The sequence below is a fragment of the Ursus americanus genome, chromosome 5 (assembly GCF_024610735.1).
Source record: "Ursus americanus isolate L20-20 chromosome 5, mUrsAme1.1.p, whole genome shotgun sequence".
NCBI classification, from domain to species: Eukaryota; Metazoa; Chordata; class Mammalia; order Carnivora; family Ursidae; genus Ursus; species Ursus americanus.
In genome coordinates this window covers 14,428,487-14,452,165 of record NC_142131.1, presented here as the reverse complement: position 1 = coordinate 14,452,165, position 23,679 = coordinate 14,428,487, and the positions used below count along the sequence as shown (strand labels likewise).

Sequence of the window (23,679 nt, the reverse complement as noted above, 5' to 3'; positions counted from 1 at the left end):
AGTGATTCAACTTTTCCATATGTTATGCTATGCTCATCACAAGTGTAGTTACCATCTGTCACCATACAACGCTATTACAGTATCATTGAATATATTCCCTATGTTGTGACTTTTATTCCTGTGACTTATTCATTCTAGATTAACATTTAAATCAGTGGATTTTGAGTAAAGCAGATTACCCCCCATACTGTGGGTTGGCCTCACCCAATCAATTGAAGGCCTTAATAGAACAGACTGACCTCCCCCAAGCAAGAAGGAGTTCTGCCAGCAGACAGTCTTTCGACTTGAACTGCAACTCTTCCCCACATCTCCAGCCTGCTGGCCTACCATGCAGATTTTAGATTTACCAAACCTCCACAATCACATGAACCAATTCTTTAAAATAAATCTCTCTCTCCTTCTCTCTCATATATATGTATGACATATATATATATGTATATATATATATATATATATATATATATATATATATATATGACAGATATTTCAGCGCAGTATGTATGACAGTATTATATATATATAAGCACATGCACACACACACACACACACACACACACACCCTGCTGATTATGTTTCTTTGTTTACCCTGATGAACACAGTTGGTAATAAAACTGACTTGGCTAGCCCTTGGGGAGACTCTAGGGGAGGAGGCAGGGAAGGAAAATATCCTGTTTCATTCCACTCCCTCTGATCTCCCTGTTGATAAATGCAAGTGGAAGCCAGAGGCCAAAGGAATCTGTTGATACAGTTCATATAAGCTAACTTCCCAGTATACAGAAGAGGGTGGAGAAGGGAGAAGAGAAAAGAGTGGGCCTGGGTAGGCAAAGAATGAGTTAAACTTTATAAAGAAAAGCTGGGAAATTATTACCATAAAATTCAGAATGGTGGTTCCCTAGGAGGGTGAGAAAGTATCTAGAAAGGACACAAGGGTTGGGGTATTTCCTTATATGAATGATGGCTAAATGGGCGTTTGTTTTCACAATTATTCATTAAACCATGTGTTTATGTTTTGTGCTTTTTGTATATTTCATAATTTAAAAGTTTAAAGAAGACAACAATACTGAACAGTAAGAACTTGTATAATACTTTAGTTTTCAAAGTCATAACAATTTTCCAGGTGAGCAAATCTGTAGCACTTAAAATAGTCTGTTTAAAACACTAGAAATTTGTCATAAACAAGCATACAGGTCCTGACAAGTTAAATAATTAAATTACTCAAGACTAAAAGATATTTTCTTTTAAAAAAAAGTTGCTTTGAGCTAGAGACTTGGACATGTTTAAATACTGACAATAATAAATAGTAGAGAGGTAAATGTTGAAGACACCAGAGAAGAAAGAGGAAACGGATGGAGTGCAGTTCCTCCAGCGTCGAAAGGGGAACACACACAGCACTACCAGAGGGATTAGCCTTAAATAAGATGAGGGATATTTATTGCGCTGTGACTGAAGGCTGCATATAAACTTGTCGGCTTAGTAGTGGCAAGCTGAGGGGAGTTCCCCATCTGATGCTTCCTTCTTCTCTGGGACAGAAAACATGAGGGAAGAGAGGAAGGGGAAGAGATGTCAAATCTGAGAAGACAGAGAGAAGGTTTGAACTACTTTGGAGAACAAAAGCAATAATCAGGTTTGCCGAGAAGTACCAAATACTCAGTTGAAGTTGGAGACCGTGAATTTTAGCACCATCAGTCTGTATGGTGACTTATATAGCATTACTTAGCAACCCAAATATGGATATGGAAAAATCAGACACCTGAATGGATCCAGGGTTGGGGTTTTAGACTGAAGGACAATAGAACAAGGAATGTGAGGCTAAGGACAAAGAGAAGCACCATGGGATCTCAAATGGATAGGGTGAGAAATGAAGACAGAAGAGGGCTAGCAGAGAGGGAGAACATGGAAGGGTCAAGGGTTTGGATGTTATATGAGAGCATGAGTAGAGAGCAACTGAATGAAGGAAATGAAAGTATGGAAGGTGGTGTGTCCAGGTTATGGAATATATGAATGAGAAATAGTTGCAGGTAGGGATAATACCTAAAGACTGGCCATGGGAAAGGAGGGATGAAGTTGAGTGGAGGTGAAGGTCATCAAAATGAAGAGGCTAAGAAATTGAAAGAGTAGTTCATGTGCACACTGACATCACGGAGGATCATAGACATATTTGAAGTAGAGAGAAAAATAGTGCACAGTGTATGAAGTGGGGTAGGGCTGACTGGGAGGTTGCTACATGACAGTACAAAGACAGGTGGAAGGAAGTATAGTAAATGAACCTTTGGGTCAGAAGAACAGTTCTTTAGAAGGATAGAGGAATAATGGTCTGGTTCTCCCCTCTGCCCCAGTTGGAATTCCAGAAGATAAACTAGAAAAGTTTTGCAGGAAAAAAATGCATAGGCAAACCTAGATGACCAAGATAAGTTATAGTTGGACCTGTAATAAGAATATCAGGGAATGGGGCATATTAGGTTAAACTGGCTATAAAGTTTTCAAGAATTCACTCTAGAAATGCCCTGATTTTGAGTAGTGGGTGGTATTGGTATCCCACATTGCCCAGGTTGGCTCTGGAAGATTCCAAGATTTTAGGTCACTCCCTGATATGAGAATCTAGTAGTAAAGAACATTTGTGCATTAAACACAAATGTTTGCATACTAGTTCAGTAGATTATCAGATTCCTTTGAAGCTCCAGGTTAAGAGCTATATTTAGAAGATGGCTTTGTAAATATGGCTATTGGATGATCTTTGTGGTTAATTCCATCATGTAGATAGATATTAGTCTCTCCTAAGCCAATCAGAAGAGAAAACTTTAGAAGTTGATCAAGTTATAAATTGGCAGTTTTCTCTGGAAAATGATGTCTCCTTAACAATTCATTGCTGGCATAAGTCCAATTAAAATGTTTATTTATATATACAAAACATCCTTGGGATCAAAATGACTTGTACTTTAGGTGCTTGATAAATGCTTGCTGAACTGAACAGATAAGAGCAGACTTTCCATGTAGACTTTCCTGCAGGAAAAAGAAGGTGTTGGCTACATATCATAGGTTTCTAGGCCTTTTGATAGTTACCCTTCTCATTATAAATGAGCAAATTAGTGTTCTAGTTTATACACTGGCCTCTTGTGCATTGAGTTAGCACAAACCTCATCCCTTGAGTATGATCAACTCTGGGCACCCTGACAAAATTAAGTTTCTGGACTTGCAAAACTGAGGAATGAGCCCTGGAAAATGTGACTTGACTGAGGCAATATCATCCTGAGGCCAGCCTGTGAGGCCCAGCTGGCCTCTCCCTATGACACTTCGAACTTGGTTGTTTAGAACAGCAACTCTATTGAAATCATCTTCACCTCCTGCAATAAGAATCTGTGAGACCACAATGGAGTTGTTAGCAAAACATTGTGGCAATCTCAGTTAATGCAAGAGGACTATGTGATACATTAGAAATCATAGTGAGTTAATAAGGTACGGTGGCTGAAAATGTCTCCTAATTCTAGAGTCTAGCACGGGGAGTTTTTAACAGTGTATATAATTTGTGACTGTTCATGGGTAGTGACCTAGTAACAGACTGTTCCATTTTAAGGCTATAGCCTGTGAGTACTAAAATGCTTGTAACAAAACAAAACAAAGCAAACTCTGCTCTTTTGACTGGTTTGTTTTGTTTGTATTATACTTCTTTGCTTCTTGTGTTATGCCAGAGTTGCACATTTCTGAGTGTCTCATTCTTCTCGTTCATAGAATCATAAACTTTTCCCACTATTCTGAAGAGTGGGACATAATGACCAATAAAAACAGGATTTTTTCCAACATGGCAACCATTCCAATAACAATTACTGATTATTCTTTTGTTTCTGTTCACCTATAAAAAGATAACTAACCAATTCAACAAAATGTCATTTCTTGCTAGATTTCACTAGAAGAAAAGTGTTTTCTTGCCCCTCAGAATTTCATAAGTTTTTTTAATGATTGGCCAATTTGGTATGTGGGGGGGAAAAAGTCACAGTATAAACATGCACATCCTTTAATTTTACCTGCTGGTAAGTAACTTAATCCTTATTTTTATATTAAATCAGCAAGGATATACTATGACTTAAAGGCACAACTTGAGAATTTAAACAAAGCCCTGGGCTGGCAGTGGGGAAAGATGGGAGTTTAGGGATGGGATGTTGGAGGGGGTTGTATAGGTGCTCTCTTTTGGGGGATATTCTAATGGAAATTTTGAGAAGCTCTGCTTGCCACTGGGATTAGTCCGGAATCATCTTTGCTTTGTTTCTCCTACTTATCACTTCCTTGAGAAAGGTCTAGATACTTATGAATGAAAATACTCAATCTTTTAATGTAGATTGAATTGCCCTTGTCCCATTCTGGTCCTAAAACTGGAAGGAGCTTGTAACACTAGAAGATCTTGAGGAAGAATATTGGACATGCCCCTTTATTAGCAGAAATAGTATCAGCCCTGTAGGAGTGGGGGCAGTTACTGGTTGGGAAAGAGGGTTGGATCTGGCTACAGTGGGGAAAAAACCGGTAGTATAATTGGAAAGATGATAATAGCTGTGCAAGTGCAGATATTTTAACTTGAAGATAAGAGAGAATATCAATCAAAAATAATACTGAAGTCCCATACCAAGATTTAAAACATTGACTGGGCTCTAAAGCATGGAGATGACTGTCAGTAAAAATATGCCCGGGGGATCTCTGGAGAAGGTGAGAATCAAGACAAAAGGAAGAGAGAAAAAAAAATCTCCTTAAATTAAGCTGAAAATTTTAAATGCCTCATTAGGGGATGTTACGTTGCCAAAAGGACTATTCACCAAAGATACAAGCTGTTAACTTAATATTTAATGGTATAACCTGGGCTTTTCTTAGAAAAAAAGCCTCTAAGAAAATTTCAATTGTTGTTCACTGTAAAATAGAATTTTTAACTGCAGACAGTATTATAGACTCGGGAGTGAAAAGTAAAAAGCAAGGTGAGAAAAATAAGGATCAGAAGTATTGTATGAGAGCAGAAGTCAAGTGAATTGGTTTGTCCAAGCTGTTGAATGAAAAAGAACATTTCAAAGCAGGCTTGTGAAATGCCCAGTTGGGACAATGCCTGATGGATGGTCATAGCAGGGATGCATAGCAGAGAAGAAGTAAGAAATGGGAAGACTTAAGAGCAATTTACCCATTTAAATGGCATAACTTAAAAAAAAAAATTTTATTTTATGTTATTCACCATATAGTAAATGGCATAACTTTTAGTACAGTTAACCCTAGAGCCAGATTATAGTAAAATTGAAAAAAAAAATCTATTTTTTAATGTATTAGAGATCTTCAGAAAGGTTTAAATGTTTAAATCTAATAGTCTATATTTCTGTATAGCTGTAAATGGAAATATTCACAAATATTATGCATAAGTAAATGATACCATCAATAATGCTTGATAATGATACTTGTATATATATTTTTCAAGGACTAAATGACAAAGCAGGCATATTAAAGGATGAACAACCAGATTTCTTTGAAGTTCAATCCTTTGAAAAACGCTAGTAGAAACAAGCAGCCCTGGTTCAAAGGAACATATGCTCTGGTATTTTTAAGTAACAGTTTAACTGGAAAACAACGCTTGTTTGAAAAACACAATTGGGCACAAGGATAGAGGTGGGTGGATAATATCTATTCAAACAAACATTTGAACATTTTAGACCTTTTCTGAAAGAGTTTAGGGTAGTTAGATTGGGCATATAAGTATCATTCTGATTATCACCTTGGCTTCTCCAAACAGAATTGACAATATAGCAGCCTTGCAGTTTAGAAGAAATCCACTAGAAGAAATCTGTCAGCTACTTCTCTAGGAAGAATTACACAGGTAATAAAGTGAATGAAGTCAACTTTCCTTATGACTAACTGTATCATTACTGACCCTGGTATGTGACTTTGCTTACAATACTCTATGTGAAGTACATACAAGCTCTTGTTGTTAAAAAAAAAAATGCTAGTCTTGAAATTTATGATTTTTGTGTAAATTTGCAAGTTTTATCTCTCACTAGATAAGTTAATACAATACAAATACACTTTTCACCAGGCTGATTTCTGGGCCTGTAGCTCTGCATTTTATCGGTGTTGCCTTCTCCTATCTCCTCTTTGCTTCCTCTCTCCCAGCCTCCCTCACCCCAGCAGCCAGGCCTGATGCCCTATTCTGCATCCTGGCAGCGCAGGACTCTACTACCATGTTTCCCTAAGCTTGCTCTCTAGAGCACAGCCCGAGCCGCCAGATCCATAGTCTCCAAACTGTTTTTGACTGAGTACCGTATAAGAAAGAATTTTGAACACACCCTCAATATTTTCATAAATTACATGCATATGTTTCTGTTAATACATTAAGAATACAATTAACATACTGAGACAGAAAAAATTTCAATAGATGAGCTAAAGATGAAGTAAATCATATTTTAAATAAATTTCAACTGTATTAGTAATAATACAAAATACATTTTCTCTATAATGTTACTGTTAATAAAGCTTTTTAGAGAGAGCAATAATTAAATGTGCCTCAGTATTTTTTAAATCTTGGTTTAACATTTTGTGATACAGCAACATAGATGTCTGCTGTTTTTTTTTTTTTTAAGATGTATTTATTTGAAAGAGAGAAAGAGAGCACACAAGCAAGCTGGAGGAGGGGCACAGGGAGAGGGAAAGAGAGAAACCTAAAGCAGACTTCATGCTAAGCAGGGAGCCCACCCTGGGGCTGACCCTGAGGTCAAACCTGAGCCAAAACCAAGAGTTGGATGCTTAACCGACTGAGCCACTCAGGCCCCCCTAGATGTCTCCTTTTACATTCAGTTTATTTAAAGGTTCTCTGAGAGATGCCTGGGTGGCTCAGTTGGTTAAGCAACTGCCTTTGGCTCAGGTCATGATCCCAGGGTCCTGGGATCGAGCCCTGCATCAGGCTCCCTGCTCGGCGGGGAGGCTGCTTCTCCCTCTCCCTCTGCTGCTGCTCCCCTCCGCTTGTGCTCTCTCTCACTCTTGCTCTCTCTCAAATAAATAAAATCTTTTTTTTTTTTAAATAAAGGTTCTCTGAAAAGAGCTCACAAAGTTATATGGATTTAAATGGAAGAACTGTTTCCTTAGATGGGTTACAAAATCACAATACTTATTTTTCAGTACCACTTGTTATGTGAGGGTTTTGGTTAATATCTAATGAATACATTTCTAATTTACCTGTTACTCATTTGTTTCTACAGTCTAATGAGAAGGTGTTGTAAATGTTTATATTTTTAACAAATGGCTTCAAACTGCATGGAAATTATATTTGGAAAATGTTTAACTGGGTTTAAAAAATCCTATAAGATATGAGTTTTTATAGGTTACATGCAGTGTTTTTCATCACAAAAATTATATAATGAAGGAAATATTTTCAAGCATCAACATAGCATAGTGGGTAAGGGCATAGACTCTGGAGCCAGTCTACTAAGTTGGACTCCCAACTCCTCAACTCATTGCTTATGTAGCCGTGGACAAGTTACTTAGTCTCTTTGTGCCTCAGTTTTCTCTCTTGTGAATTAGAATGGCAATAGAACCTACTCAACAAGGTCATTATGAAAATTAAATAACTCAAATATTAGTAAAGTACTTAATATAATATCTGACATATAGTAAGTATACTTAAATATGTAAAGGATTAAGGGGAGAATTCTCATGCCCTGCTGTTAGAAGAGTGTAATAATTAAAATTACATTTAAAGACAGTTGGATATTATCTACCAAAGTTGAATATACACATATCCTGTGACCTAGCATACCCACAAATATATTTAACAAGAGTGGTCCTTGAGGCTTTGTTTGTAATAGGCTAAAACTACAAATAACCCTCATGTGCATCTACAATGAAATGGATAAGTCAAAGGCCTTGTCTGTATCCACTGGATGCTATTCAGCAATAAAAACAAATGAGAGGAACAAACCACAGCTACATTCACATGAGTGAATCTGACAAATGATGATGATCGTAGAACCAAGACACACAAGTGTATATATAGTGTGATGCCACTTATAAAAAGTTCAAAAAGAAACAAAACGACGTTTGTTTAGGAATGCACGGATAGTAAAGTTATATAGAAAAATAGATAAATAATAATCACAAAAGTCAGGCTCGTGATTATCTCTTAAAAAGGGAAGAGGACTGTAACTGAGGAGGGGCCTCAGGGGTGTGTGTGCATGTGTGTGTGTGAGCACGTGTGCCTGCTCCCTTGCATGAATGCTGATAGTACCCTGTTTTCTGATTTGGGAGCTGTTTAGGAATGTTTATTTTATAATTATTAACTTATGATAGGTTTTATGCACTTTTCTGTGTATGTGTGTTCTATTTCACAGTGAAGAAATTTTTAAAAACGCTACACAAGTCTGGTGTAGACTTAACATCTTACAGTACTATGTATTCTGGCCCCAACTTCTTTGCTGGAATAACTGCCTGTAAGATGTACCATGAATGAATTTCACATGGTTGCGCTCACTGTAACCTTAGCTTGGAATCCTCCCTTTTATTATTATTATTATTTTTTTTTTAAAGATTTTTTATTTATTTATGTGACAGACAGACAGCCAGCGAGAGAGGGAACACAAGCAGGGGGAGTGGGAGAGGAAGAAGCAGGCTCCCAGCGGAGGAGCCCGATGTGGGACTCGATCCCGGCACACCGGGATCACGCCCTGAGCCGAAGGCAGACGCCTTAACGACTGCGCTACCCAGGCGCCCCCTTTTATTATTTTTTTTAATAAAAAGTTTTTGTCAAAACGACTAATCAGTGATTACACTTACACAAGTTTTGCATAAAATATAGTTTTTATTTTTAAAAATTCAATTATTACTTAAAATACCATTTAAAGAAGTAGCTGAGAAAGATTATCTACTGTAGCTTTCCTTTAGTGGCTCACAGAAACATGTCATTTTAAAATGTATTTCATTATTGAAACACAGTCTAGTAAATACCACACTGAAACAGAATCTATCCTAACAGAACCTATCTACCATAATGTGAGACATATTAAAAACATCTGTGCTTTCAGTTTAACTTTATGGTAAACTTCCCACATTGTGTAACTTGTTCCAGTACTTGTGTCTTGGGGTCTTTCGCAGTGTTTTATATGCATATTCTCAAGGTATTTGCTGTCAAAGGAATGCAGTTGTTTTTTTCCATTTGTGTTCCATATATAATTTCAGACATTTTCATCTTGGCAAGAAGAAAACTGTTTTCCCAATCATATGTTGCTTTTTGACTTTCATTGTTAAGAAAGCTCAGAAGAGGCTTTTTAGCATTTATAATATATGAATTTTCTTTAAAGTATTGCTTAAATAGTACATTGCTAATTATGCTGGAGATACTGTGGAGTTTTGCCTTCATGTTTGGAATACTGAGTTTTTAAATGGCTAGCTAATTGTAATCAGTTCAGAATATCATCTATTAACTCCAACACGCACTGAGGGTAAAGTCAGTAATAGTGTAAATTCATATTATAACATTGTTCTTTCTAATTTCAATGATTATGGCCACCTTGTTAGATCTGATTAGTCATTAGTTTTTTACTTTGCAAGGTAGCTTCCAAAGGGCATCAGAAATGTAGCTCAGCCAATTGTGTTTGCCTGTTCTTGCATTATGAACACTACCGCCATTGGTCCATGTCATAACAATTAGTTTACTCAAATATCATACATAAATCCACTTAGTTAGATACAGAATTTGCACCATTTGGCAGTATGTTGAAAGCGAACAAAGGCAAGAGTCCTCCCCTCCCCTATTATGTGCTGCTGTGCTCCCCGCCCTCTTCCCAGAGCACCCCAGCTGCTTGCCCACTTATGGATCAAGTGGGGGTGCTGCTGCCAGTCTTCACATTAAATATAAGTAAAGCTTAATTTTTCCCCTCTTTTTTGGTAAAAAATATATGTAATTGTACATAGAAGTTCAAATATTTTATTCTAAAATTTCAGGGGTCAACTTCTGTACCCCACTTTGGAGACCCTTGCTCTAGATAAGTGTTTTAAGATTTTGTGGGGTTTTTTTAGTGTTAGAAACCCCCTCTTTTTACTGAAAATAAACTTGAAACTCTAATATATTTTTTAAAATTAGATGACAATAACACTGGTCTGATTGAGTTACGAGAAGGTGGTGCTCAGACCTCTCTAGGCATCCATCTTTCTCCCCAGCCTCCTCAGGTAGAAAACTAGTTTCCTTGAAACATAGTTGGAAAAATCCTATGCCAACCCTAATTCTTCAGATCTACCCTTAGTAGTAACACTTGCTTCCTCTCTAGTCATTAAGGAATCAGCCTATTTTTCAAAGGCTGGTATATTAATATTCATGATCTGGGGATCAGTAATAACTCATTGAGTTACCTCATACATACCTGACACGCATATGTGGCTACATTTTATCTGGGGGATGAGAACATCTATTAGAATGAATATAAAATAGTGGCATTTCAGCTGTGAAAATAGGAAAACATATTGTTTGGGCTAGAGGTGCTTGCTTTTCTGTTCCCCAGTGACCTTGAGATTGGAGGACATAATAATAATCGAATTTGTCACACCCTGGTAAAAGTAAATTTCTTGTTAAATGCTACTGAGGGAAACTACAAATATATAAGCCAAATAAACATTGTAAATAAAAGGAAAATAACTATGTAAAAGTAGTCTTAAGATAATTCTGAAAAGAATCTTTAAGATATCAGGAAAAGGACCATCTGCGATCTTGAATTAGTCAAGATAAGTAACACTAGCTACTGTAGTAATTGACCACAAAATGTCTGGCTTAACTCAGTAAAGATTCATTTTCTCACTCATGTCTCAGTACAATGCATGCAGTGGGGCAGCTGTGCTATAACCAGTTATTCAGGGACACAGGCTTCCTCCATGCTGCAGACCAACAATTTCAAACACATGGCTTCAACATTGACGTGGCTTCATTCAATTAGCAGAAAGAGGGATAAAAGAGAGTGGAGAAGGCATGCTTTTCTTAACTGCTCAGCAGGGATTATATTCTACTGCCAAAACCTATTGTATGGCCCTATCTACATGTAAAAACTTTGGGAAATGTAGTTTAGCTCTGGGTGCTGGAAGAGAAGATAGGGTTGGTGAGCACCTAGCTGAGCTCTATCATATATACAGAGGCATTCCTAATCTATAATTGAGTGTCACCAGGTCTGCCTTTGGAAATCTCTTGGGAAGTCACTGCCTTTTTTGCTTGCTGTAATAAAGGCATCTGCACTCCAGCAGGAATTTCAGCTCTTGCCGTTCCCTGAACAAGCCATGATTTTCCATGTCTCTACACCTTTACTTGTGATTTGCATATGATGTCTGTCCATTCTTTCTAAAACTCTTTCTCTTTCCTCCTCTCTCCTCTTCTTCCATATCTAGCAATTCCTCCTCATCCTTTAAGACCCAAGACAATGTTTACTTCCTCTATGAACTTCTTTCTGATGACACACAGGCACAGATCTCTTCTTAATGTTCACTGAACTTTATCCTTGTACTTTGTACCTACCTCTGCTACTGAATGTGTGAGCCTGTATTATAATTATTTAAGGAACCAGTATGTTTTCAAAGGATTGGGTGATTAATATTTACAATATAGTGACCCTTAATTATAGACTTAGTTTCTCAAGGGTAACACTTGAGTCTTATATATCTTAATATCTCCCATGCCTGCCTAGCACAGGCCTGGCTCACATACTCAATAATAGAGGAGAAAAATGAATGCTGTCTCTCTTCCTGCCAGTCCCAATCTGATCCCCCTTTTTCATATTGTGGCAAAGACATATGAAATGTATCATCTTCACCATTTTTAAGTGTACATTACAATAGTGGTAACTATATGCATCTTGTTTGCAAAAGATCTCTAGAACTTTTTCATCTTGCAAAACTGAAACTCTATTCGTTGAACAACTCTCCATTTCCTCCTACCCCCAGTCTCTGATAACTACCATTCTTTCTGTTTCTAAGATTTTGACTAGCTTAGATAACTGATGTTAGTGGAATAATGCAGTGTTTGTCTTTTCGTGACTGACTTATTTAACTTAGCATAATGCCCTCAAGATTCATTCAGGTTGTTACAGATGACAGGATTTCCTTCTTTTTTAAGTCCAAATGTTTCATTGTAGGTACATACCACATTTTCTTTATCCATTCATTGTTACTGTCTTTGTTTTTGACCTGTGGTTACTAGAGGGGACTGACAAGAAAATATTTTCTGTTGCCCCAAGAGAAAAGGTGATCCTAAACTCTTAAGTAGTTCAGGATGGTTTATGTTCTAGAGACTAAAAGAGAAATTATACTTAGTGCAAGGGAAACTAGATTAAAAAAAAAAACCCAACCAGTGACTACAGAATGAATGCCTCTTGTCATACCCTAGAAGCATGAGAAACTGTATTATACTGCTTCCAACTGAGCAGCAAGGGCCCATAATAAAAAGCTGTTCACATTCCAAAGGCCTCTTACCCTAGTCTTTTCACTGCCCTACTCAGTACCTCAGTACCTCTTCAATACCTCATGCCCTCAAAATAGCTCTTTTGAGAAAAGAAATTTTAAAGTAGGGCAAAATAAATAAGGAAAGGGATAAATAAAAACTCTTTCAACACAGAGCACTTGTGAAAATTTTTATGTTTATGGAGAAGCTGAGTCCCAGAGTAACCTCTGGCCCTTGTTCTTGGTGTTAGTGGATTCCAGTGTTCATTTGCATTAAGGTAGTTTGAGTCTCTTTAGAAACCTTCATAACCTTTACTTCAGTGCGTTATCATGAAAGAATCTGAAGTATCCTTGCATTAGCATGATCGTTATTACTTCAGTTGGTCTAAGGAGCTATTATTAAATATGTAGCCAGAATGTGTACTGAAAATCTCCAAGTAAACTAGCATTTAGCTTGTAAACACGTTAAACATCTCACACGTAACTTCTTTTTAAAACTATCACAATAAGAACCCCAGCACTTTAAAAAAAACCCTGCAGTTTTTGGCAAAATATGCCAAATATAGCTTGAAATAGTAAATAATCCCTCAAAAGCGATATTAGCAAATTAATTGGTGTATGAACAAAGAACCCTTTCTGCTCTAGCATGAATGTTGCCTTTATTTTTTTCTCACAAGTATGATTTTTAGAAAACAGCTGTAGCGCATGTTGACAAATGACAAAGCGGCAGACGTGGTAAAACACTTTCCGTCAAGGCCAAGAGGGGAAAAAATTTTGGGCTGCTGGAGCGGCCAACGGGCTTGAATGCCTAGCTTCCCTACCTCTTTTTTCCCCAGTCTTTAGGGAGCGGGGGCCTCACCGCCCCACCCCCCTTTCCCTGGCTCTGGTTACAGCCTTTCGAGTTGAACAAACTTGCTGCAGGCGGATTGGCGATCAGGAGCTCCCAGGCTTGGGCGTTGTATTTATTAATTTATATTCCGCGGGGCCCTGTGCGGGCTGCTCCTTTGTATCCGGAGGCCGCTGCCTGGGCCCGGGGCCCCGGCGGGGAGCGCGCCCCCCGCGTCCTCTCGACCCCCAAGGCCAGCACGTGCTGCGCCCGCCTGCCAGGCCAGCCGAGGGGGCGGAGGCCCCGGCTTTTCTCCTAAGCCACTCTCGGCCAGAAGGAGGAGCAGCAGCAGCAGGAGGCGACAGCTGCCCTGCCCAGGGAGCGCGGCAGAGAGGGGGCTGCAGCGCCCGGGCGCCTGGCCACTCTTGGCTGCAGCGGCGGCGGCGGCGGCCGGGGAGGCGGGGAGCGGCGGGCCGCTCGGGATGTTCCCGGGCACTTCCTGACTGGTTGGCAGCGCGCACACGGCCCGACTCGCACGTCCCCGGCCCCCTTGTCGCTCGCTCGCTCGCGCGGGCCCGCTCTGCGTCGGCCGCGCCGCGGTGGAGGCGCGCGAGGGGGACGCGGCCGGGGATGAGCTGATTGCGGGTAAATACGCCGCCGCCTGGCCCAGAGAGGCCGCGAGGAGCAGCTTTTCTACGAGTCGCCGCCCTGCCCTTGGATTTGAGATCATGTACGTACGCGTCGCAGTCCTGCCATTGTCTCTACCCCAACGCGTGTCGTGCGCCCCAGCGCGAGGGGCTCCTGCTCATCCTCGCCGCGCGCTGTCCCCCGCCCTTCCTGTTCGGATTAAAGTGATCCTCGGGCTGACCACGCGCCTCTTTTCCCCCTCTCCCCTTCACTGTCGTGTAGGTCCATTCACATCGTGGCGCTGGGGAACGAGGGGGACGCGTTTCACCAGGACAATCGGCCGTCGGGGCTCATCCGCACTTACCTGGGGAGAAGCCCGCTGGTCTCGGGGGACGAAAGCAGCTTGTTGCTGAACGCGACCAGTACGGTCGCACGGCCGGTGTTCACCGAGTATCAGGCCAGCGCGTTTGGGAATGTCAAGCTGGTGGTCCACGACTGTCCCGTCTGGGTAAGAGGTGGCAGCTGCTCTGTGCCGAGGCTGACAGAGCTTTTCTTTCATTGGTTTTCCCTCTTCTCCGTTTTCCCCCTTTCATGAATGTGGACCGTCAGGGTCACCTGGGTAGAGTTTTTAAAACATTTTGGGGGAAATCTTTGCTTTCCTTTGTTTCATTAGGCAGGAGGCAGCCCGGTCATAGAACACTCTTCGAACGCAAAAAGCCCCAGTGGCAACATGGAGCACTTACTCCTACGATTCACGGCTGTAGGTTGTCCCTTGGGAGCTGGCAGTTGAATGTGACAACCCCAAGGGACGGGGTCACTAAGTTTCACCAGCAGAGAGCAATGTTTTTTCATGCCTACCCTGTGGGTGATAGTGTAATATTAGTGTTCTAAAAATAAAGTCCTCTGAAAGCTCAACACAAGCAAAAATAAATTTCACTGGGACAGTTCAGGAATAGGACCCCTGGAAAGGAGAGGAAGAGACAGAGACTGAGAATTAATTTTAAACCACTCATTTATAATACTATCCTCCTTTGAATTTTTTAATTAGTGTTTTTAATTTTAATAATGCAGTTACTCTTGTTATATTGGCCGTTTGCTTTCAGTGACTCATAAATCAGAAATAGTAAAACTGCTTGGAATTTTCAGAAACCTTTAGAATTTGCAATAATTAAAAGAAATTGTAATGAAGTCGATAAAATTCTAGCCTGATTCTTGAGTGCTTGATAAAAGGAGAAAGGAATCTACTCTCTGACACACAAATATTTTCAGTACACAATAATATAGTAATAATGTAATACACAATAACAGTAATTATTTAAATGTTTTCATTTAATCTTATTTGAAAATTTCTGATATTGGACTTACAATATTATAACTGAAGCTAAAGATTATATTTTGTAACTGAAGAAAGCTTAGTGTCTGAAAAAGAATACAAATTATCATTATGTGAGATTTTACCTTTAAACATCAATTTTAAAAAACTGAATTATGTGCTATAGGGAACTAATACACCTTTCTAAAGGAATGTATGGAATATACCGAGAAAAATTACTTACGCAAATTATGGGATGAAAAGATCACTAGCTCAAATAAATTTTCAGTTAAAGGATATTTATATTTATAGGCTAAAATAAATGAAAAATGGGTTTTTTTCAATAACCGGGTTTAAACTCCCATATATCATAGTGATGATGCCAATGATAAGAAGCATTGGTAAGGAACTTGCTGGCTGGAGTCTATGCAAGCAAATGAAACACTTCTTTTACTTTGGCCATTTCACTGTGAAAGATCATACAGTTTAAAAACTTACTGGTTTTACACACAGTTGAACAAATGTGAGTGAATAGAGTAAATAAATGTAGGGAACATAAAATAAGCTGAATTAGGATGTTAGGATTACTTTTCCTGTTTTTTCTTGCAGCTGTTAACTCCTTCCCGTTTATGTTGTTAATTTAGCAAAAAACAATACTTGTGATCCCAGGTATTGTAGTAAATGAAATCTTCCAAATGAATTAAAATACGCCTCTGTAGTCCAGATTTTTGCCCTATACTGATTCGTTATGGTTTATTGTGATAATCACCTTTTGTTTGTGTAGACTCTGGTTCTGTTTAAGACATTGAGCTTTGGTGCACTTTTTTGGGTTATAATGGTCTTCAAGCATAAGGGAGAACATTTGTAGAGCTTCCCTTTACAAGGTGCTTTTCTTTTCTTTGTGGTAAGTAAATTCCATCTGAGATATCCAAGTTGATTGTATTTATCAGCTGATACTTGACATGTACTGGAACAGAATATTCAGTATAGCAAAGCAGATAGAGCACAGGTTTTGATAGCAAAAGAACCTGATTTCAGATCCCCGCATTGGTGCTTAGTGGTTTTCTCTGGTGAGTCAACTATCTTCTCTTAGTCCTGTTCTTCCCTGTGTATACAATAAAAAGACTGCTTGCCTCCTAAAGACTTCCTGCCTCCTAGAGCTGTGCTGAAGAGTGAATGAGATAATACCTGTAAAGTTCTTAGGATAAAAGCTGACATGTAGCAGGTACTCGAGGTGGTAGCTACTATAGTAATAAAGTGTTTATTGCAACGTTAGTGTAACTATATATCACTTATACTGAGTGAAAGTTAAGTTTCCCTACACATCACTCAAATTTACATAAATACAGTACATTGAGGCAGCAGTGTTAGTACTTAGTAGGTGCTGTATTTGCAGCCCTGCCGTCAGGTAGATTAAAATTGTTGTTTTGCTGTAACATTTTGGGTTATTTTTTTTACAAGATGAGTTCCATTCTCCCAGTGTGGCTCCAAGTCTTGCATTGCATAACCTCCTAGAGGAAATCCTGGAACTGATTTACAAGGGGTGGGAGAATTTGATTTCCTTCGTGTTTCTAGAAACCGGGAGAGCATTTTCTCTTTGACATAGCTTGATTAGAAATGTGGTGTTGTTTCCTTGGAATCGGAGTGAGATAGTTTGTGCTTCTCTTTTCTAGTTTCTTCTGTAGATCCGTAGCCTCACTCTGGATCCTTGCCGTATACTTGGCACTTTTAACATAAATGTGCTTCAGATTCGTTTTACGCAGTTCATTATTTGGTATGTGTTTCTCAAACCTACCCTCCTTTTTTTGTGCAATTATGTTATTTTATTTCTAGATCTTTTCCTGTTTACCAAAAATATTCCACAAAAAGTAGTGAGGTAATGCATGTGCAATTTTCTTGTGCAGGGTTTGAAAATCTGATTTGTGTTAAAAATAAAATTATTTGTAGTTTTCGTGTCCTCAATACAACAGATAATGCCGAACCCATTTTCTCATGACATTTTCCTCTAAATATCTCTTTTTTGCCCAGTACACCTCTCCAGTAACTCTGGAATTTTAAACTGTTTGGAATGCAAAGAGCAGTTACTTTTGATTTGTTCTCTCAGAGTTAAATGGCTGTTTAATATTGGTCCCACCTATGTTTAGCTTTTGTTGTTGTTTTTTATTCCATTCATCTGACTTTGTTCTCTTTCTTTGTTACACTTGCGTACCCTTGTTATGCGTGTATACTTTGAGCTCGGATACTATAACAGATACAATTGGAACTGAATGGGTTTGTGGTTTGGGATTTGGAAATTAGCAGAACTCTGCTGGGAAGCTTTCACGTTTTCTTGATCTGTTTCCCATTTCACTTCTCCCCCCTCTTAGTTCAAGTTCAAGACTTTGCCTTTGGTGTTTATATTCCCATAGTTTGCCTATTTTTCTCTTTTGGTCCTTTTAAACTTCATTTTTAAATGCTCCTATTTTCAATAGGGTATTTATACCTAAAAATTCTGCAGTTCTTGTTACTGTGAGTGTACTTGTGGGAAATGGGTGGGTTGGGGTGGATATAGGGAATTGGGAGAGGCTTTGATGAACACCGTGGACGTACTGGTGAGAAGCAGCTCTCTCTGCAAAAGGGCATTGCTGTGTAACACTTCCCTAGAATTTTCTGTCATACGGTAGAAGCTCTGTCACATGGATCTTGATCGACTGATTCCAGGATTATTACCCTGTTTTGGACTCATATATCAAAGTGCAGACTTTCATAGCCCAACAGTTTTTGGACCTGTTAGCCACATCTAACTATTTTCTTAATCTAGCTTTAATATATCCTGGAAATACATACCAAAGGCCACATGAAAGGACAAATAATGATTAATAGTTAACTAGAATATGAGAAGAAACCTACTAATGCATATTTAGCAGTGGTATTAAGATATATATTTTTCTTGTGCTACTATTCACATAAAAACTTTGAAAAAATACTTTTAAAATATCAAAGCTTTTAAGAAGTAGGCTTTGTGATAAATTACTTTGGTCCTGATTCTAAATATAAATATTATTAACTGTAGTCCAGAAGTGAAAATTTCAAAATTGAAAGGTTTATCCTGAATTTTTGACTTACATAAGCTAAATACATGAATTGAAAATTTGTTTCTTACCATGTTAAGACCTTATAATACACGGTGTTTTCTATGAAACATATGTCCCTACACATAGACATACCACACACGTATGTATACAGTACTGTCCAAAGGATGGATAAAGTTGAAAAGTATTTATAAATTTTGAAAATATGTATAAAATATATGGAACTCCGGAGAATTCACAATGTATCGCAGTTTAAAACACTGAACAATCCTGCAGCGTCTAATTGGGTCACAGAAAATCCTTTGAAGCTTCCTTACTCATACTGATGCTTGGGCATCTAATGCTGTAGTGCTAACATTTTCAAAATTATTAGGTGATAAAAGTATGGCATAATTTTAAAACAAAGTGCTTATTTTTAAGTACAACTACTAAAAAGGGGCTGCTTATTTCATGAGACACTCAGTAATTCTGTAGATCTGCTTCACAGTACAACAACTACACTGTTGTCTAGGCTAAATGAATACGTAAAAAGAGAAGAGTTGGTAGGCTTCAGACATTTTTAATTTTAGGTCGTTACTTATTTAAAAACAAATTCTTTTTATGAATTCCAAAAATTAAACTATAGCAAAAAATGGCATGTGTCCCATTTTACTTCATGACTGATTTGAAGACAAGTCGACTAAAGAGTGCTCTTTGCATTTTGGTTTAGGACATTTTTGACAGTGATTGGTATACCTCTAGAAACCTAATTGGGAGTGCCGACATCATCGTGATCAAATACAACGTAAATGACAAGTTCTCCTTCCACGAAGTGAAGGATAATTATATTCCAGTGATAAAAAGGGCATTAAATTCAGTTCCAGTAATCATTGCTGCTGTTGGTACCAGACAAAATGGTAAGTATTCAATTTTTTTTTCTTGTGATAGGAGTGCAGGTTCCATGTTCATTTTAAATAGTGTTAAGTTTATTAATGATTATTATGGGTCTTTTTTTTTTTTTGGAAAAAAAAATGACTATGTTCAAATGCCAGCTGTTATCTCTCCATCACTGGATATGATAGTGAGACATCAAAGGAAAGTGTCACAGACTACTGCTGGGATTCTGATGGGAACAAATTTGTCTTCTAAATTGCTCTTCCACAGAAGTGAAGGAAGTCAGTAATTGTATTCTTTTGATATAGGAGAGGTATTAGGCTGGCACTGAGCTCTGGAAGATTGCTTTTGACATTCTAAATGTCTGTCCAGTGGGAAGGATAGATTGTCCGCAGAAGGACTGGGCTTCGGAGCAGGATTTTTAGGTAGCCAGGAACGAGCGAGCTGGAGACACTGACGGTCCCGCCTGAGAGAGAGAGAATCATTTCCTCCATGGCTGATGGATTCCGTTGGCTCAGTCCATTCCAGCAGTGGTGGCTGTGCATATCATTGTCAGAAGTCCTAGGACCAACTCAGAATTCACTTTGGTTTGGTGGAATTTTGATAGTTCTTTATAGTGGTATTTCCCCAGTGAAGCTGTCTTTAAAATTTGATTCATTTATTTTTTTCCTTTTCATTAAGGTATAGCGAAGTAAAGGACACACAGTTCACTAGGTACCATGAGTGCAGCTTAATGCATTTTTACACGTTTATACATCCATGCAGCCATCTTACAGGTCAAGAAAGAGAATGTTTGCCTCACTTTGGAAGGCTCATTCATGCCTCTTCCTAGTTACTAGCCCCCCTCCCCAGAGATGACCGCTATTCTAACAGTATAGATTAGTTTTACCTGTTCTAAAACTTCATATACATGGGATTATACTGTATGTAGTATCTTGTTTCTAATTTCAATTAGCATAATACCTACATTCATCCATGTGGTGCTTATCTAAACTTGTTATTTTGCTGTGTATTTTTCAGTTGTGTGAATGTGCTGTAATATATTTATTCATTCTCCTTTTCGTGATGCTTAGGTTGTTTCCTAGGAGTAGGATTTTGGGTCATGGTCATAGGGTATTAGGAGACACAAATGAAGCAGACTTGACCCTTCCTTGACCCCACATCCCCTCTACTTCCCTATGTTTCTTTTTATTGCTGCCCTCGACTCTTGAAAGAGTCATCCACACTTCCCGAGTGCACTTCCTGACTTCCCATTTCTTCTTCAGTCCACTACAGTCTGACTTTGACTTTCACAATTACACTGGGTTTGTTCCCACCCAGGGTTACCAGTTAAATGCTTATTGCCAAATTTGATTTCCATTTCCATATAATTAACACTTTAATTTATATTTTAATAACAATTCACCCTTTGAGGTTATTCGAACACATCTCTCCCTCCATTTAAAAAAGCTACTCTTTCTTTCTTGGTTGTTTCAATTCTCTGTCTTCTTACTAGTCAATACCCCCTGCCCCCCTTGCCCCCCAATACACATATTGAACCAGTAGATCCTTAGTTGTTGCCAGGGTTCCATCCTTTGGCTTCACCTCTTCTTGCTGTTTACTCTGACCTTGAATCTGTTAATATGTTGCTCTCCCTTCCCCTGTATAGACACTGATGAAATACCCAGTCTCTTTCTCCAGCTCTAGTTTCTCTTCCAACCCGTGTTACCACAGAATCTTCCTCTTTCTGCTGAATTCCCTGTCTTGGTGAATGATGCCAAACCTATGCATTCACCCAAACTAGAATCATCCAACCCAGTTTTTCTCCCATTCACCATATCCAGTGGGCTAAGAAGCTCTTTTGGTTTCACATTCCAAATAAACCTCAAATTCATTGTTTTCTCTTTATCTTCATTGGATTTCAGATCCTGGTCATTTAATTATCTGTCATAGTGGCCTTCTTTTTGGCCTAAAGGGGCAGTTCCTGATCTTGTAGGCCCTAAAACTTATACAGTTCTAGAGGTCCTTTGTAAGGAAAAAGTGACAACATTACACACACACACACACACACACACACATTTATTTATTTATTTTTTTTTTAAAGATTTTATTTATTTATGTGACAGAGAGACAGCCAGCGAGAGAGGGAACACAGCAGGGGGAGTGGGAGAGGAAGAAGCAGGCTCATAGCGGAAGAGCCTGATGTGGGACTCGATCCCGGATCGCCAGGATCACGCCCTGAGCCGAAGGCAGACGCTTTAACGACTGCACTACCCAGGCGCCCCACACACACACATTTAGAAAGAGAAAAGGAAGCATGACAAGTTGCAAATCTAAAAAGCTATCAAATAAAACCACAATGAGACGCCTCCTCACACTGGTCAGAATGGCTAAAATTAACAAGACAGGAAACAACAAATGTTGGCGAGGATGCAGAGAAAGGGGAACCCTTTTGCACGGTTGGTGGGAATGCAAGCTGGTGCAGCTACTCTGGAAAATGGTATGGAGGTTCCTCAAGAAGTTAAAAATAGAGCTACCCTATGACCCAGCAATTGCACTACTAGGTATTTACCCCAAAGACACAAATGTAGTGATCCAAAGGGGCACCTGCACCCCAATGTTCATAGCAGCAATGTCCACAATAGCCAAACTATGGAAAGAGCCGAGATGTCCATCGACAGATGAATGGATAAGGAAGATGTGGTATATATATATGTGTGTGTGTGTGTATATATATATATATACACACAGAATAGAATAGTACTTGGCCATCAGAAAGGATGAATACTTACCATTTGTTTTGATGTGGGTGGATCTGGAGGGTATTATGCTGAGCAAAATAAGTCAATCAGAGAGAAACAATTATCATATGATCTCACTCATGTAGAATATAAGAAACAGCGCAGAGGATCATAGGGGAAGGCAGGGATAATTGAATTGAAAGTCATCAGAGAGGGAGAAAAACCATGAGAGGCTCTTAACTGTAGGAAACAAACTGAGGGTTGCTGGAGGGGAGGTGGGTGGGGGGATGGGATAACTGGGTGATGGGCATTAAGGAGGGCACGTGATGTGGTGAGCACTGCATATTATATGCAACTGATGAATTATTGAACACTACATATGAAAGTAATGATATGCTATATGTTGGCTAATTGAATTTAAATAAAAAAAATAAAAAGCTGTCAAATACTGCAAATATCTAAAAAATATTTCTGTTATTTAACAGCTTGACATTTCTTTAATTTTTCTTATGTTCGTTGTCTGCATAGTCTTTGATTACTTCTTCATATGATAACCACTTTTGATACTTTCTATATAGAGAAGAAAATTACAGTTAGTGTTTCTTCCAGCATATTTCTTCGCTCTTCACATCTTTTTTTTATGTGTCTCTAATGTCTTTCTCGTCTCTTTTAATCCAGAAAAGTTCCCCAGAGTTTTGTTTTGTTTTGTTTTTTTTTGGTCTTTCATGACATTGGCATTTTTAAAGAATCTAAGCCCATTATTTGGCATAATTCCTTTAGTTGTGATGACTGTGATTGCAAAATAGTGATTTTCTATCATTCCACCTACACTTATTAGTTGGTGTTCTTCTGTAAATAGAACTTTCCCTTCTCTCTGCTCCCACATCTTTCTTTTAGAATCATTATAGTTAGTGGATTTTTTTAATTCAATATTTTATAATCTGTTCTTCTCATTATTCTTTCTGTTGCTCACACTACTCCAAATTTGCATGGAGAGAGTCTTTTCAAGCTAGTTGCAATTAAGTTTTGAGTGCTTCCTTGTTTTCTGGCATAAGATGTTCCAGGCTCACCTGGAATCAGTCATTTCTTCAGGGATCCCTGGTTCCATTTAGTGAGCCATGATATTTAGAAACCAAGATCAGGGCTTTAGGGGTGCTCATAACTTTGTCATTGCTTCAAGGCCCTTTCATTGGATATATATATATTTTTAAAATACATATCTTTTAATCATGAGTTCCCACTGATACTCTTTTTCCAATCCAGTATTTGTATCTCACTTCAGTAATTTTCTCTTGTCATGTCTTACCTAAAAGACATGATCCTTCATGGTCTATCTCCTGACTACTTCTGCAACCTGTAGGCACGATCTTTTGTGTCTTATGTACCCGACACACTGAACTGCTTGAACTTAATGTCTTTCTTTAGGTCTGGGAAAGTCTCAACTGCATGATTTCTTCAGGTATCACCTTCCCTCATTTTCTCTATTCTGTCCTTTTTGAACTCTTATTAGACTGATGTGGAAACTTCTGGATCTCTCCTCTGTTTCTCTTATCTTTCTTTTATGTTTCCTAATGTTTATTTCTTTGTGTTGTGTTATAGGAGAATTCTTTGGTCTTTTCCCCAGCTCACAGATTACTTCTGCAGGATCTATCCTGCCCTCTTGCATTATTACACTTTTAAAAATTTCCACAGCTTTTCATATCCAAGATCTCTGGTTGTTTTTCATAATTTCTTCTACCTGTTTTAAGAATGTAAATACTTTAAGAAGAAAACCTCTCTCAATTAATTATACTTATTTTAAGATTCTGTTTTGATTGGTCTATTAAGTCT

General features: G+C 38.6%; 2 protein-coding genes across 3 annotated transcripts in view; one reads left to right on the top strand and one right to left on the bottom strand.

Moving 5' to 3' along the window:
• SPATA9 (spermatogenesis associated 9) overlaps positions 1-14,377 on the bottom strand; it is a 63,792-nt gene extending 49,415 nt beyond the window's left edge. The window contains exon 1 of the mRNA XM_045796250.2: positions 14,238-14,377. The gene's annotated coding sequence lies outside the window, so the exon portion shown is untranslated. The remainder of the gene's footprint in view (positions 1-14,237) is intronic.
• RHOBTB3 (Rho related BTB domain containing 3) overlaps positions 13,363-23,679 on the top strand; it is a 53,205-nt gene continuing 42,888 nt past the window's right edge. The window contains exons 1-3 of one of the 2 annotated variants that reach the window (XM_045796453.2): positions 13,363-13,976; positions 14,156-14,381; positions 18,966-19,152. In XM_045796453.2, coding sequence (XP_045652409.1) covers positions 13,975-13,976; positions 14,156-14,381; positions 18,966-19,152 — 415 coding nt within the window. In that variant the 5' untranslated portion in view covers positions 13,363-13,974. The remainder of the gene's footprint in view (positions 13,977-14,155; positions 14,382-18,965; positions 19,153-23,679) is intronic. The other variant, XM_045796452.2, reaches the window with a different exon arrangement.